This window comes from Agelaius tricolor, unplaced genomic scaffold, assembly GCF_023055355.1.
Source record: "Agelaius tricolor isolate 1412-34295 unplaced genomic scaffold, bAgeTri1.0.p SCAF_8, whole genome shotgun sequence".
Taxonomy (NCBI): Eukaryota; Metazoa; Chordata; class Aves; order Passeriformes; family Icteridae; genus Agelaius; species Agelaius tricolor.
In genome coordinates this window covers 23265738-23282537 of record NW_027269268.1, presented here as the reverse complement: position 1 = coordinate 23282537, position 16800 = coordinate 23265738, and the positions used below count along the sequence as shown (strand labels likewise).

General features: G+C 43.1%; 1 protein-coding gene across 1 annotated transcript in view; it reads right to left on the bottom strand.

The window, feature by feature from the left end:
- The window catches only part of FNIP2 (folliculin interacting protein 2), a 50571-nt gene extending 34178 nt beyond the window's left edge, over nt 1-16393 (bottom strand). Inside the window, exon 1 of the mRNA XM_071431964.1 lies at nt 15974-16393. Within this exon, the coding sequence (XP_071288065.1) occupies nt 15974-16068 (95 nt within the window). The 5' untranslated portion in view covers nt 16069-16393. The remainder of the gene's footprint in view (nt 1-15973) is intronic.
- Between the last annotated feature and the right edge of the window lie 407 nt (nt 16394-16800).

Here is a 16800-nt window from a genome sequence, read left to right as displayed (position 1 = left end):
GAGCATCCCCAAGAGTCACACTTGTGCCCCAAAGTGTTGTCAAACACTTCTTGAACTCTGTCAGGATTGGTCCTGTGACCACTTTCCTGCGGAACCTGTTTGAGTGCCCAAACACCCTCTAGGTGAGTAACTTTTTTCTAATATGCAACTTAAACCTCCCCGGCACAACTTCAGGCCATCTTGGGTCCTGCCACTGGTCACCACAGACAAGAGATCAGTGCCTGCCCTGATCTCTTCTCCAGGCTCAACAAACTGAGTGGCCTCAGCCATTCCTCACATGGCTTCTCCCCAAGGCCTTCTCCCCATCATTTTTGTTGCCCTCCTCCTCTGGGCACTCTCTGATAGCTTAAATATCTTTTTTTGTATTGCAGTGACCAAAGCTGCACACAGGATGTTCTCTTAGACTCTGGTAATTCTACTGCAGCACAAAGTCCTTTTCCCCATCTTTGCACTAAAAAAAGTTATCCAGACATATCTGCTCATAATTCACATCTCTCATGAATTATGATGGGCTTTCTCCCCATCAGTAAAATTTTAAACATTTTATAAGATAACAGCTGTACTGCAATTTCCCTTCCAGGTTAAAAAGGGAAAATAACTTCGTTAATGGTCAACCAGACAAGCAGTAGAGTTAGAAGCAAGATTTCAAAACCCAGTGCTACGTGCTACCTGCTAAATAGCACAGCATCCTTAAAATGATTTTGTAATCACAGTTAACCCCAACCTCCAAAATCTGGATAGAAGCAAAGCAAAAAACTTGAGCAAGGTTAGGTTGAACAACTTGCTCTGTTGCTGAGGGAAACCTATAGCAATAAAAAAAACTCCACTTCAATCCCCAGAGAAGTGACAAGTACTGATCACTACTCCTCCTCCCGAGTATGGCAAACAAGTGAAATCTTTGGCCTGTTCTCAAGTGACTTAAATGATCTAGGAGAAGACAACTCTAGACCTCACCTCATTGAGGAAGACTACTTTAAACACCAGTGCCACCAGTAATCTTCAAAGTGTGAATGAAATAAGTGAAATAATACACTTAGACTAAGATCAGGAAATCATAGCTTTCACTTCTGTACTACCCTTTCCCCAAACAAACCAAAATTCTGGAATATTCATCAAACTACCAAATTCCCATCAGGCATTAGAACAAGGAACTCCTGTAAGCTCACTAAATAGACGTGCTTCACAACAGTACTTCTGTAAATGCAATCATCTGTAGAATAATACAAATCCTAAAGTACCTGGGGAATTAACATGGCAAATCCACAGAATAGTTTCTAAACAACAACAAAATACTACATAAATCCACGCATGGAAAACACACACAGTCCATAAAGTAGATAACACAGAAAATCGAAGAAAGTGTCCTGCTCTGCAGATATAATCCTCTGTGAAGCAGAATTTAATCACTCTTTTTCTAGGCTATGTGACAGCATGTCACCTGCTCTGTTTGAAGGTCATTTCCTGTCCATCTTCACTGCAAGACAACTGCCTAAACGATTTCGACTCAAGGTAAGACTTTAGCAAGAAAATTTGGGGTGGGGGAGGAGAAATAAATGTATGCAATGTAGTTCAGAATAATTTTCTGTATAAGTTACAGCTGTCCACTAACTTAAGCACTGTTTTCAATATAAGAGAATATTTTCTGAGACCCATGCAAGGCTTTATTTTCCAAACAGCTTTTAGAAGCAGCTAGAGAAGCTTAAGGAAACAAAGTTTGAATCATACCTGCTGTTTCAGTGAGCATTTCTTTTTGCAAAACATACACTTAGCAAGATTGATACACAAAAAATGCCTAGACCCAGACGTTCAGGATTAGTGCCAAAACACGTATTTAAAGAAGAAGTGGAATATCTTTTGGATTGCTTAATAATGATTTTCCCTCTTTTAGTCCATTGAATAGCTTATGGGGAACACAGGTTTCTATCCTCCCTCCTAATTTGCCTCATTTACCCTGCATTGTTTCTTCTCGTTCTGAAACCTCAGATATAGAAGAGTTGTGCTGATGCCACACCACATTCCTTTTCCACAATGACTTAAAGTAGTCCTAATATGGCAAAGCTCTATTAACCTCAGATGAACTACCTTGTTCAAGGATGATACATAGTTACTAGTTTCACACAGGTTAGGCGGGATACATTGCAGATTAGTCACGCAACAAGTGAAGGAAGGTATTATTTGGAGCACTGCTCTCTCTCTCAACACAAATTTTCCTGAAGAAAAAGTGCAGGTGAAGAAAAATAAAGTTCTAGGTATCAAATCACTGTACAGAAGGGTCACTTTTTTTTAGGATAATTCTATATGTTCCTCTATGAAAGCCAAAACAATATTGGATATATTTGTTCATTGAAAAGCTAGAATTCCACAGATTCCCTGCTTAGGCAAGGACAATATGCTGGATTTTTGTAAGGCTGGAAGCATTTTTTCTTCATCTTTGTTGCTACAAAGCAGTATTATCACAGACATGCACAAAAAATGACAAGACACACACACTGCTGATAGAAGTTAACAAACAGATCTACGCAAGTTGGAGTCGCCATGAAGTGCAGACATCAGCTTTCCACAAACATAAAGAGCAGCCCATTAAACCAGTGCGTCAGAACTCAACTTAGAGCTAAGTTATCAGGAATCACTGCTCACTGGCTTATCTACAAGTCTGAAGTTTGGGAGTTAGCTTTCATAGAGTATCTCAGTAATAATGTAGAAATAAAAAAAAAAAACCCACAAATACAACAAAACCCTAATCAAAGAAAACACCCAGCAAGTACATTGTTTGAAGTAGGACCACAAATAGCACAGATACAGCACTCTCAGTTGCTAACTCCAGAAGTGGAATTCCTCATTAGCAAAGAGAAGAGCTAAAGACTTGTAATTGCATGAAAAAAAGGCATGCATTTAATTGTGTTTTACAATGGTTTTCTTCTTTCTTAATGAAGAAAAGTGTGGTTTCCGTTAAACTAGGTCTTTAAACAAAGAAAGGTAAAGTCTGCAGTAAGGTTAGCACCCTTGGTCCACCACCTAGCTCTTTCATCCACACAGAAAGCTGTGCTTAGTTTTATCAACTTTCCCCTTTGCATCCCACCTTCTGCCATCATCTCCATAGCTTCCAACAGTCAGGAGAGCTCAGCTGACCCAAAGTAAGTCAAGCATTTTGCAGAAGCTGTTCCAGAGCGATGATCTTTATCATTTCAAAGAACTGAAAATTTGCTTGTAACTTAACACTCTCTAGGATTTGACTGTGCTCCTTTCCCTGTTTATTTTTTCAAGGCACCTGCAATAACCAGCTTCCAGCTTTGACTGGAGCCAAACAGCAGCGGCCATCCGGGAGCAGGCAGCGCTGGGTCGGGCGCCTGTGCTGCGTGGCCGGGCTGGCCAGGCCACCCCAGCTCCTCCGGCACGCAGCGCTGGGTCCCAGCTAATGCATCATTCCCGTGGCACTTGTTCCAGCGGCGCCATGTGACTGGGCCAGCAGCCAGGAACACAGCTACTAAATACAGACACTGCCAAGGCACGTCTGGGAACTGCCTCTGCCAGAAAATGAGATTAAGAGAAATCCTTTATCCTGCCTCTGCCTTTCCCCACCTTCTCTTGAACACAAGGAAGAACTACACATTGTACATCTGTCTGAAGGAGAATTCTGAGCAACAATGCAAGGCAGAATCTGGTATTTATAGCACTGTACTGGCTCTTACTCCATTGCAGTGCTGTATAAAAGTCCTGACAGATCTCAGACCTTAGTATCTCCTACATAAGTGAGCAAGCCAAGTCAGACATCACCACACCTTAGGGTTGGTATCCTGAGGCATGGGTTTGGTTGCCTGTTCCTTCCTGTTCCTTCTCCCTCCTCTATAAAGCCCTGTATTCTATATTTTATTCTTTTTATTTAAGGAAGATTCTGTATACAGCTTTTAAACCTTTGTTCAAAGGATTATTTTCAGAATATGAAAAAAAATTACTAAGAAAAAATGTTATTTATTGGACATATGTAAATACATAGATACAGAGAGATAAACAATGCCTGGCGTTGAACATTTCCCCCCAATTTTTTCTAGCTAAATGAATTTTTTCTGCTGTAACACACACAAACACCTTCACTCCAAGTAGCTAAAAACACCCGCATGTTAACAGCAACCATTTCTTTAGAAATTTCTTCCACTTCTACTATGAAAAGGCTACATTCACAAGAGGCCTTTGTGAACTGCAGAGGATGTGGCACTTTCTCAAGCTTTACAGACAGAAGTTTAGGGTACTCTCTCCAGGGGCACAGAAAGATTGCAAATCCCCATTTCTCATCATTGTTCAGAACACGCACTCCCACTGTACAAAAGAACACACTCAAGGAGGGCTAGAGGCAAGTGCTATCCAAGGACCCCATGGCCCTCTTCCAAGGGAAATTGCTTCAGAAGGGGTCAGTTTCATCTAACCCAAAAGCACAAACTCAGCAGTATCACTTCACTTAAAAAGAAATTAATATTTACCTCCTAAATTCCTATTCTATGAAAAGATATCACATGTGGCTCTCTAACAGTGCTGAGAGCTGAAGCAGCCCAGTTTTTTTGACCAGCTAACACAATATTGGTAAGACCTCTGTAAATGGTTATGTTAAACTGTTGTAAGAACAAGATGTGTTTTGATCCTTCTAAAACAGAGAATGCAGCTGAAAAGTTAGTCTGCAATAACCAGGAAGGGAAGGAAGAAAAACTAAGTTGAATATTTACGAGAAAGTACTGATTTACCCAACTAGCAAGAATATGGGAAAGAACACATACACAAGTAGCCATGCTTGATCACCCAAAGTTGCTGCAGCATGAACAGCAAAGTCCATTGCTTCGGTCTAGATGAATGCCAGGAAATCCTGACTTAGATTGAATGAAGTGATAACATGGACGGATATAACGTCAGCTCCGGCATTTTTCACTAGTTATGGCCAAAAATACATTTTGCTCCTCTTGTTTTTGTTATCATAATTTGTCTATTCCATCCAAAACACTTTCCTTAACTCTCTGTTATAGACAACACACGGAGTAGCTTTCTAGTAACTAGAACTGAATCTTGAAGGCTTACATAGATTTATTTTCAAGTTTCACTGGAAAGGGAAGGAGGAACACCTTGGGACCATGTGCAGAAGATCATGGCAATTAAATCACTCATACCATATACCTTCTCAGTGAAAAAAATACAAAACCAACCAAACAAACCACAGTCCTGCAGCTGACTGGCATGGGCAAACCTACCCTTGCTGCAAGCCACTATGCTAAAGACTTACGTTCTGTTTACCACCAATTGCGTAGGACTTTGAATGTATAAATAGTCATTAAGTTATGAAACAATCTCCCCTCCTTAAAGCAGACCAACCACTCTAAACTACTCACATAGGATCTCAAACATTTTCTCAAAAACACTGGTATTATAGTAGACTTAGAAGTTTATCCAGTCAGGTTTGTTTGTAATTACAGCTGACCGCACCCAACTAGCATTTGGCTGCCAAGTATCAGTCCATCAATCCTGAAATGTTTGAGGAAAAAAAATAAAAATCACACAGAAAATTCAGTTGCATCCTTGTCCTGCAATAAGAATGATTTGCACATTGATAGATGCAAACAAATTTCAGTCAGCAAGCTTATGTAGCAATTATTAGACAAATTAGAAACCTTCCTCCTCACAAGAAGGTAAAAACTGGTCAAGCTCCTTTAGTGTTCCCCAAAAAAACAGTGTACAAGAAAATCCTTTATAACAGACCTGATTTACTCCTGAGATGAAGTCTATCAGAGAAGACTCTCTAGAAGCCATCCTAACAACTACAGATTCAGGATAACTTCATTTAAATACAAAGAAAACTCACTTTCTTTTCACTTTCTGTCAAAACAGGGACCAAGGATACAACTCTGATGAAGACTACAGTCAACTTTAATGCTTCAGTAATGTGAACAAAAAGCGAACATCAAATCAAATTTCAATCAAATTTCTAGTTCACATGCTAACACATTTCAATCCAAATACAGAATTATTTCTTTAATCAGAGGTTCAAGTCATCTTTGGCACTCTACACAGATGTGTTTTGCTTAAAAATGAAGAAACTGGACAGATACATTATCAATGTGCACATAGGTTCATTGAGTCGACTGTTTCAAAAAACCCACATTCACTACAAAAATACATTGTTCTGTTTGCATTTTCATCTTCTTTGCACACCTATTATCCAGTCTAGCTGTACATAAGCACCAAGTGCTATGATAAAGTGACAAACAGAAATAGCTATTTTCAAATAGATGTTATTTCCCCAGTTCCATTCAAAAGCATTCCCAAATATATCCCTGTTTGTAAGACTGCTTCCAGGAACTTCTGAGCACAAGAAATTTAGTACCTGAACTTTTTTGAACTCAACTGTACTGTGATCTAGTCCAGAGCATGTCCTACACCATCCAGCAGATGTATGACTGACATCTATCCCCAAGTCTCCCAAGTACCAAAGTCATTGGTGATAGGTATTACTCACCCACTCCCTAAGTTAGAATTGTGTCTGAAATCATTTTAGTGCTTTGTAAGCACGATTTATATGCACAGGCAAATCTCATAACTACCTTTATAAGGAGAAAGGGTTAATTTCTCCAACTCTTTAACTTGATGTGATCTAGAAATGCTTCTAACAGTTGGGAGCCCAGAGGTTGCACTCCTCTGAAGTGGCTAACAAGGGAGAGCAACCTTCCTCCAGGCTAAAAGCCAAGACAAGTAGGAGCTAAGATGCATGTCACTATGGTTGTCTGCTAAGTGAACTGAAGTGGCCACTAAATCCCTGTTCTCTATTCCAGCCTTCTCAACACAGCCGAGGATTAGCCCTCCATAACCATTCCTATGTGGTGTGACAGCTTTACACAGACTACTGTAAGAAGAGCTGGTTCTATCCCTGACCTTTACACAGACACCACTGACAGCGTCTCAACACTGTTCTATCAGTGCTACTGTGGAAATGACAAATGTCCAGGCAATACCCAATTCCAGCACTGAACAGGAGAATGCAGTAGCATCTTGTAACATTGGAGCCATTCACCAAGACCAAGCCTTCATATGCATGGACTAACCCTGCTGCTCCATAGCTGAGCAAAGTGGTTTCTGCACCAAATTTCTTCTTCCTTGCTCCTGTACCTTCCTTCCCAGCACCTCACAGGTCTCCACCCACCTTGTTCAACCCAAGCTGTTAAACAAGACAGGACACTTCAGAAACAAAAGGCTCATGACATTTCCTATAGAATGATTTGTCCTAAAAAGTACAATCCATTTTAGAGCGCAAGTTAGAGAGCAGGGCGTTAAATGTGAAGATTTTAAAAGGTCATTTTGGGGGAACGTGAAGGAAAAGCAAGCAAATGTGACAGACACAAGCACTCAACTGTTCAGCAATAGCTGGACAAGCTCATGTGCCCACATAAAAAAAACAGAAGATACAACAAAAATTTGTCTGAACATAAACTAATTTCTGTGAATTGCAGATTTCAAAAAGTTCCAGTAACTATCTTTTCCAGACCACAGAGGGTTTTAACATTATAACATTACATTCTGTAAAATTATCCACATTCAGTGAAATAATAATAATAATAACTTGCTCAGGACTATGTATTCAACAGTTTGTACAGCTTTCTCTCTGGGGTTTCCTTCAAAAACTTTATCTAATGTACTCTGCTCAGATTTTCTGTACTCCTGGAGCTGTGCATTACAAACCCAACCCCAAGAGTTGAGCAATTCCAGGTGTTGGATAACATCCAGATTCAGAATTCAGTACAAATACTCTGCACAGAAATTCAGAGCACTGAGTTCATTCAAGCCTGTTTTCTTTCATAAAAGTCGGTAAACTCAGTGAAAACAAAAGCTGAGTTATTGTAAGACACTTCCCAATTCCATTATAAAAAAATAAGTACTACTGTGTTCAGATTTCTAATTTGAAAGTGCTAATACCAAATTCAGACTGCTGGCACCTCTATTAGCAAAATGAATAAATATTGTCAATTGTTTACTTAATACAGCTGATTTCATTAGTACATCTAAAATTTCACTGAGCACCTTGGAGGAGAAAAGTTGAGCTGTATTGCACTGAAGTGAGAGCATCCTGCAGAGAAAGCTCCACACTGATTCAATAATTACATCACACACAGCTCAAGTTTCACTTCAGCAAAGTCCATGGAAGCAGAATCATGACTCAGTTCTAACAGTAGCAAGTGTGATGTAAAGCCCTCGTGCCCGTTTATCAGTACAATTGTAAGAATCTCACCCCTATGAGAAGTGTGCTGACTGACCACAGACATTTCAGCTGCTGGTCAGGTAAATGCACCTGCACTTGCCCTAATGGATGTGGGGAAGACACGAGCACTGTTGCCAGAACTCCTACGCTCGTTTGCTCAGTGAGTGTCTCAGAACACTTTGTCTTGTAGCCTGCACAGGAGCTTGTCTTGAGACCTCAGCCTTGCACATTAAAACAAGACATTACTGAGGTATTCAAGTGACAAACCCAGGCAAATAGGGCAAATGGGGTGACTTGAGAAGGGCACTTACAGTGGGGAGAGAGCAGAACAGAGAAGAACCTGAGCATGAAGATTAAGAAGCAGCATAGGTGGAGCACACACAGAGGAGCTGATTCATGACAGGCAAAGGTGAACTGCCCTGTCCATGCCTGTTAGTCAGATCAGCAGTAATCTGACACTATCACAGGAAGCACACTGAAAAAGTGCAGACAGATATTTGCTGTCTTCACATGAGTACCCCATTCAAAGTCCTCCTTTTCCTGCTTATTCTCTCTAGCAAGCCTGTTCACCGCCACCCTACAGAACTGCATTCCTCATCTTTTGCCTAAGAAATGTACCCATGGAAACCTTCACACAGCAAATACTGGTAATTAGGACAGCCTAAGAACATTCTTCTTACAATGCTTCATCTAAGCTGCATACAAGACAACAGTGTGCTCTTAATCAAGGGTGCACTTAGCAGTAACTCTTGACAAATATAAAACACAACACATGACTCCAAATCTGAATTTACTCTTCAGAAGCTATCCACGAACATCACTAAGGTGCAAAGTACATGATGAAAGTACATGATTGTTAGAGTCAGAAGGGATTCTTAAAGGAACAGGTACATCACCACGGTTTGTAGCACATATGGTGAGTATTAATCTAAAGAATTTTCTTTGCAAAGGAAGTCCTCAGCATCTTCAATAATACCAAAATGCGAGAACAAGGGATTATCTGTATGAGAAAAATTACTGCATTTTCTGTCCCCCCTGACCCAAACTCCTTTGTCTCATCTGCTATCTCAGGGCATTTGGTCTGCTGTTACCCACTGTTCAGACCAAAGCAACAGCTGAAGGCCCCTAACATGCACTAGAAACACCTACATCCCACAACCTCAAAGTGGGATGATATGATGACTAATGACTAAAACATTTTTGTGAAAACTCTTCCATCTTACTTCCCCCAAAATTTAATAAAGCTATTTTGCAACTTGAACTTAGTTTACATAAGAAAAGTTACAAAGTTTATGTAAGTTTACATTAAGCCACCCGCTGCTGGCAACAAAGACCTCCATCAGTTTTTAAAACGTACCTCCACAAATTCAGCTTTTATGAATGCTTGTCCACATTTTTCAGCCCCAAACAGCTTTATTTTCCCATTCACATCAAGCCATTTACAGCTATTCCCCTACAGCATTAGCATCACTGTGTTAAATTGCAGTGTTTCCTGCTTTAAGTTGTGCCACCAAGGAAAGATACCTCCAAGGCTTTCTGCTGCTACCATTCCCCAAATCACTTTCCACTGAGCACGGTATGTGGCACAGTACTCACCCAGTTTTGGACATGTCAACAGCAGAAGTGCCCTAAGAATAAGGAATCAAGCATCTACTATCCAACTGCACACCAATTTTAGAATAAACACATGGAACTCCATGGATAAGTTACTTGTAAATCAGAAACAAGATAACCCACAGGGAAAACTCATTTGACTGTGAGGCAATAATGCATCTTTTCATGGAACTAAATAATCAAGGTACAGCCATCCCTCTCAGAATGTCAGTAGCTTGTGCATTCCCACACATTTTTTGTCATTTTTGACAAAGACAAAAACCAAAACAAAAAACAGGGTGTCTTCTTGCAACGTTAAGAGAGATGGAACTAGATCAGAGCAAAGCTAGAGCAAACCAAGGGTTTGTTCAGTGACAGCAGTGTTTAGGGGAGGGGAAATTCAAACAACTAGTGCAGAAATGGCCTTAGCTCCTGCTAAGCTCAAAACCAGAGGACTTGGGGCTTGTTTTCCTCCAAAAAAGCCCCAGGCTGGAAGTGTGGTTTCCATGTCAAAAGACCATACTTGCAATTACTTCCTGTCTAAGCTGGTTTTTTGAGTGAGACTCTAATAAATCTCTTTCTGCAGAACTTATTCTATAGCTCACTTTATGGATGAAAGACCAGTGCAAAGGTGTAATACTGCAGCCTGAGGCTCATCTTCAGCTGTCTGTGAAATGGTGTACAGTTTAGATCTGCTCTTTGACCTGTCCTGCCCCCATGCTCAGGTCTGGCCTTGGGCTGGATTGCCCTTTTACAGCACGTCAAACAGTGAATTTTTTTCAAATACTTTTCAAAAGCTTTACAGACAGATGTTTATGGGTATTTCCATGTATGAAGATGTACATGTGTGCTCAGTAGGGTAAGTGCTGTGTGGACCTCTACAAAACTGCAAGAAGCTCAAGAAAAAACCCATATTAGGTCACAAGAACATTCTGAGGAGTGTTTCATTTGAACAAACTGACATACAAGCAGACTCCAAGCTCACTACTGCTTTCTTTCCTTTTTCAGAAGGTGGAACATTGCCAGGCTGGTAATAAATGCTGTGAAATAATGCTTAGCAAGTAGGAGCTCACCAAGCATTTCAGTACTATGACCAAAGGAATCACTAGTACCAGCTGCCAAACAAATGATCTCATATACCAAAGCTAACAAACTGTTACCAGATAGATATCCTGCAGCTACAACATGACATTCGTTCCATTATAGACACCAGAAGGAGCAGCTGATACTTAAAGCTGAGGAAATAGACTGCATGCAAGTTTCAAACACAGCTGAAATAACACAACCTTTAAAAAAAAACCAAAACACTTGAAATGAAGTTATTCCCTACTTTACAACAGACCTTCACTACACATACCAATATCAAAGAAATTTAATCACAGGTTGCAATGCATAAATTATATATTCAGCAGTGAAAGCAGTCTTCCAAAAACTCCAAGACATTTATTTTCATTTAAAAAACCCAAAACCAAATCAAACTACAAAAGACTGAAATTAAGGTGAAGTCTGAATCCACAGCTTAAGGACAACCTCAGACTTTATGTTGAAAAATGCAGAAAAGCAGAGATGTGAAATTTCTTCTAGAATCGGGTAAACACAATTACAGAAAAACTGCTATCAGTTTAAGTAAAATCAAACTATCTGCAACCCAGATCAATTTCCTTAAGGCCATCCCCCAATACCTTACTCAAATACATGCTTAGCACTTGAGACATTCTAGTCTTGAGATACTATGTGCTTATACTCTATGCAATCCCTAAAACTTCATGGGCTGTTCAGTGGGCAAGGAACTGGTTGGATGGCCACATCCAGAGGGCACTGGTCAATGGCTCAGAGTCCTGATGGACATCAGTGACAAATGGTGTCCCTTGGGGAATATCAGCGATGGAATTGTGTGCACCCTCAGCAAATCTGCAGATGACACCAAGCTGTGCATGTCTGCACACCTGAAGGATGCGATGCCAGCCCAAGGGACCTAGGTAAGCTCAAGAAGCGGGCCCATGGCAATCTCATGAGGTTTAACAAGACCAAATGCAAGGTGCTGCACCAGGGTCAGAGCAAACCCTGGTATCAACACAGGCTGGGGATGGACAGATTCAGAGCAGCCCTGCCCAGAAGGACTTGGGGGCGCCGGTGGGCGAGAGGCTGGACATGACCCAGCCATGTGCACTTGCAACCCAGGAAGCCAAACATGTCCCAAACTACATTAAAAGCAGCGTGGCCAGCAGGACCAGGGAGATTATTCTGCCCTTCTACTCCACCCTTGTGAGACCCCACCTGCCGTGCTGCATCCAGCTCTGGGGGATCAGAGGAAGGACACTGACCTGTTGGAGCAAGTCCAGAGGAGAGACACATGATTAGAGGGATGGAGCATCTCTCCTGTGATGAAAGACTGAGAGAACTGAGGCTGTTCAAACGGGAAAAGAGAAGGCTTTAGGACAACCTCATTGCTGCTTTCCAGTACCTGAAGGGAGCCTACAAAATTATGGAGAGAGAAATTTTAAAACACATGCAGCGACAGGACAAGGGGGAATGGCTTCAAATGAGGAGAATAGGTTTAGATGAGATATTAGGAAAAATTCTTTACTGTGAGGGTGGTGAAACACTGGAAGATTCTGCCCAGAAAAGCAGCGGATGCCCCATCCCTGTAAATGTTGAAGGCCAGGTTGGATAGGGCTCTGATCAGTGTGGTCTAGTGGAAGGTATCCCTGTCTAAGGCAGCAGTGGTTGGAACTAGAGGATCTCTAAGGTCTCTTCCAACACAAGCTGATCTATGATTCTGCTGAATACATGACCCTGGTAGCACTCCAAAATATTGTACAAACTATGCTAAACCAATTTTGTATGGGAAGCAACATTTGATAAGGAAATAAGAAGTTTTAGGGGAATTCAGCCACATAAATACACATTGCTTGCACACAAAGTAATTAGGGTTTTCCCAGAGCCTCAGAGGCTAAGAAGAAATATATTCAATTACAGTCACTCAAGTGCCTCTGTTGAAGGGGATGTGTGTATACACACACATCCATCTTTACATATGTATTACACACATAGATATATATATTTTTAGTTAAGGGAAGCAAGAAGCAGCAGTAAAAAAAGAGAAGCTCAAGTCTGTATACAAAACTGCTTAGAACAAATGTAATATCTCACTAATACACATCTATTCTCCAGCTGGTTTATAATTTTTGTAAAAAAGGAATTAAGCTATCCTATAATTCTAACTACTACCCTTCTAGCACTTCATACTTCCATTATCTTGAAGGGAGGCCTGGGCCAGTAGAAAGTCCTACTATCCCAATAGCTCCATATTAGCATCTGCATCTCATGTTTACACTCTCCTCACCCTGCAGGTAAAGGTTGTGCTTATGTGAACATGTAATGCAGCTCAGACTAGCTCCACAGAGTGCATTAATTGCTGCTAAGGACCTGACACCCACACTACATGTGCTCTGGAGTTTTACTTTTGACCAGCTGTAGTATGGTCCCAGGGATTGAATACCCATTAGTGGTTGGAACACACTTTCTAATTTCATTCATTCCAACAGGAATCCAGTTTATGTACTGAAGCCCCTTGGCTTTGTGAGCCAAAGTGCAGTTAGTGGGACAATTTAGAGGTTTTCTTTAAAAGAGCACTCCTGAGTCAAATTAATATGTTCATATTCATGCACCCAAGAAATAATTTCCTGTGGCTCCACATTCATCCATAGGCTCCATGTCTCTTGCTCTTTGAGGCAGTGCCAGCTCATCCTGGTAAGCAGCACAGACCTTGAAGCTTGATGCTTCCTTCAGAAGCCAAGATGTAGTTCCCATTAAAGGAGAGAGTGCAACAGAATGAGCACATGCAGTGCCTGTTACAGGCAAAATGAAAGCCTGGTTGATAGCCCCCTGCAACAGAACTTTTTCTGGTGTTCCTGGGAAGACTAGAAAACACAAAGTTTTTCCAACAACATAGTTGGAAAAAGTTGTCAAATCACATTAATTTGAGGAGCATTATCTACTAAAGAGATTTTTGGTGATTCCTCTCTTTTTCAGGGTAAGGAGGGTGTGTGAATACACTTAAGCTTTCAAGGCATTCATAACAATTGAAAGTCCAAGGATACAGATTGTTATTGGTCTCACAGGACCCCTGAGCTGAGCTAAACACTGTCAGACATATTGAGCATGGAGGGACCTCACTAACCAAAACCTGGAAGGAATAAAACTAACTAAAGATCCTTAAAAAGACAGCCTTGTCATTAGAAAATGATTCTGCCACTTTGCATCCAACATTGAACAGCAGTATGTGCTTAATGCAGAAGCTACCAAAGGATTATGTTTCCTACTTTACTTAGATCAAATCACATCTCTCCACTCAAACAGAGATTACTGTTGAACAGAAAGTCTATTAAAAGCATTGCAGCAAAGCTCCTCAGACCCTGTAAGCATGCTCTTGCAGATCATGAACAGATCACTGGAAAGAAAGAAAAAGCATTACAGCATACTTAAAAGTTGTAAGGAAGAAGCTTAATATTAACAAGCAAAAAACCCCTCCATTCACATGTAAAACACTTCAAAAATTTTATTAACCTTAGGTGCATCAAAAAAAGGCAGATAGAAAGGGAATGAGGAAAAATAGGGGATAAAAAGAGTGAAGGGTACCTACAGAAGTATTTTCATTATAATAGCTTTTATGCAAAGCATCACATAACTTAAATGTTACTTAAGCTGAAAACCAAGTGTGGAATATCTTATCCAAAAAACAGAAAGAAGGAGAAAGTACAATCCCTAACTTCACTAAATACTCCAGACAGAATAATCTTACTGATTTTAGGGGGAAACACACTGTGCAAGGAATCTGCCTTCATGGAGACACTTGATAATCCAATTACAATCCAATAATCCAGAACTCACAACACTGGTCTCTGACACAGAATATTTATAAGTACAATGTAAAATAATAGTTAGTCTGGAACTGTTTTCTTCCACATTAAAGGAGATATTTAACTCATAAGGTGAATAAGTGCTAAAAGAAGTGGCAGTTACAGAAAAATAATCTGCAGTTACAAGTGCAACATATCGACTCTGCAGCTTCACAAAATTCACCAGATTTGTTCTCTGACTGCAGCTCCAAGACTGTGTCCAATCACTTTCAAAGGAATCACCTTGTAACCCAAATATATTGTCATTTTCATCTTACACTACTGTTCTCCATTATCTTGTAACTTTAGCCCACAAATGGCAATATGCTGCACAGATCATCTTTGGAATTATAATGGTTCCACAACCGTCATCTTTCATACTTGGCACGATGGCATTTTGTGGATCAAAATATTGCCCACAGCTCTCCCTGACCATCCTTAGTAGTTTCAGCGTTTAAAGCCCAGATTCCAACTCAGCCCCGTGGACCATCTGATCACAAGACCAGCCAACTCATGCCGCACAGCAAAACAGGCACAGGGGTTACGGGGCACCATGTGATTGTCACCGTGCTCACCGGGCCGCTCGGTCTTGTGAGCAGCACAGATGCCACACGAACAAAGCTCCAAAGCACCAGCCTGAGCAAAACGCTGCCCCCGAAGGTTCAGAAAACATTAAAAGTTCAATATTACACAGAGAATCGATATTATATAGAGGTTATACACATAAACCCCGAAGCATCCATAGCTACGGAGCCTCACGTTTCAGCACGCACGGTATCAAAAGCAGGGGGCAGTGAAAGGTGCCTAATGCTTAGCGGGTCACCAGACTGCGCACGTGTATTTAGGTCATAACAATTAAGCCGTTTCTTAATTGTCCGGTGCTGATGAGACCCGGGCATGAGTTATCCCATCAACCGCGCACAAACGCCAGACAGGGGGCCCGCTGCCTCTCCCGCAGCGCTGCCGAGGGGCGAACGCCCCAGGCTCCCGGGCGTGCCACCGCCAACTCGAGCAGAAAATGGCTGAGAGATCCAACGGGAGGGAAAGGCGGGAGAAGAGCCACCCCGGCGCGGCCGTGCCTCCCGCCGCACCCCCTTTCCCCGGCCGTTCCCCCGGAAACTCTGCGGCGGGGGACCCCGCGGGGCTGCGGCACACCTGCGCCCCACGCCGGCCTCTCTGCCGCCTCGCCGGGGCAGCCCCCGGGCCCGCCCGCCGCCGCCCGCCGCCGCCCGCCGCCGCCCGCCCGGCTCACCTGAAGGCGGGCCCCTCCCCCGGAGCCCGGCCGTGCGGGGCCGCCGCGCCGCCGCCCCTTTTGTTGAAGAGCTTCTGGAGCAGGGTGGGGGCCATGCCGCCCTCCCGCCCGGCGGCGGCCCCGCCGCGCCCCTCGCAGCGGCTCAGCGGGCGGCGAGCGGCGGCGGCCGCGGCAGCATCCCCGGAGCCGCTGCGGAGCCGCCCAGCATTCCGCGGAGGCGAGAGGAGGCGAAAGGAGCGCCGGGCCGCTCAGCCGCGCCGCTGCCGGCCGCCAGCCGTCACCTGACCGAGGGGCCGGGCGCTCCCGGCGGCGGCGCTGACACCGGCCGTGCACCGGGCAGGGCAGGGCAGAGCGAGGCAGCGCTCCCCGCGCCGCCGGCAGACAGAGATGGGGCCGGGGCTGCGGTGGCGCCGCGCCCCTCGGGCCGTCCCCATTGGCTGCGCGGCGCCCCCGCCCAGCCCCAGCACGTGGTAGGGCGCGGAGGCGGCCTTAAAGGGACAGGGCCCGGTCGGGCCGCGCCGCCTGTGCCGGGGTACGGCCCGCGGGGAGCGGCGTGCGCCGATGCATCCGACCGGAGAACCCGTGTGAAGGGGCTGGAAGGGGCCTTAAAGTTCATCTAGTCACAGACTGCACTCCCATGGACACGGACACCTCCCACTAGGCCAAATTTCCTAAGGGCTTATCCAGTCTGGCTTTGAATACCTCCAGGGTTGGGGCATCCACAACCTCCGTGAACCTGTTCCAGCTCCTCACCACCCTCACAATAAAAGAATTCTTTGTAATATCTAACCTAAACGTCCCCTGTTTCAGTTTGAACCCATAATTTC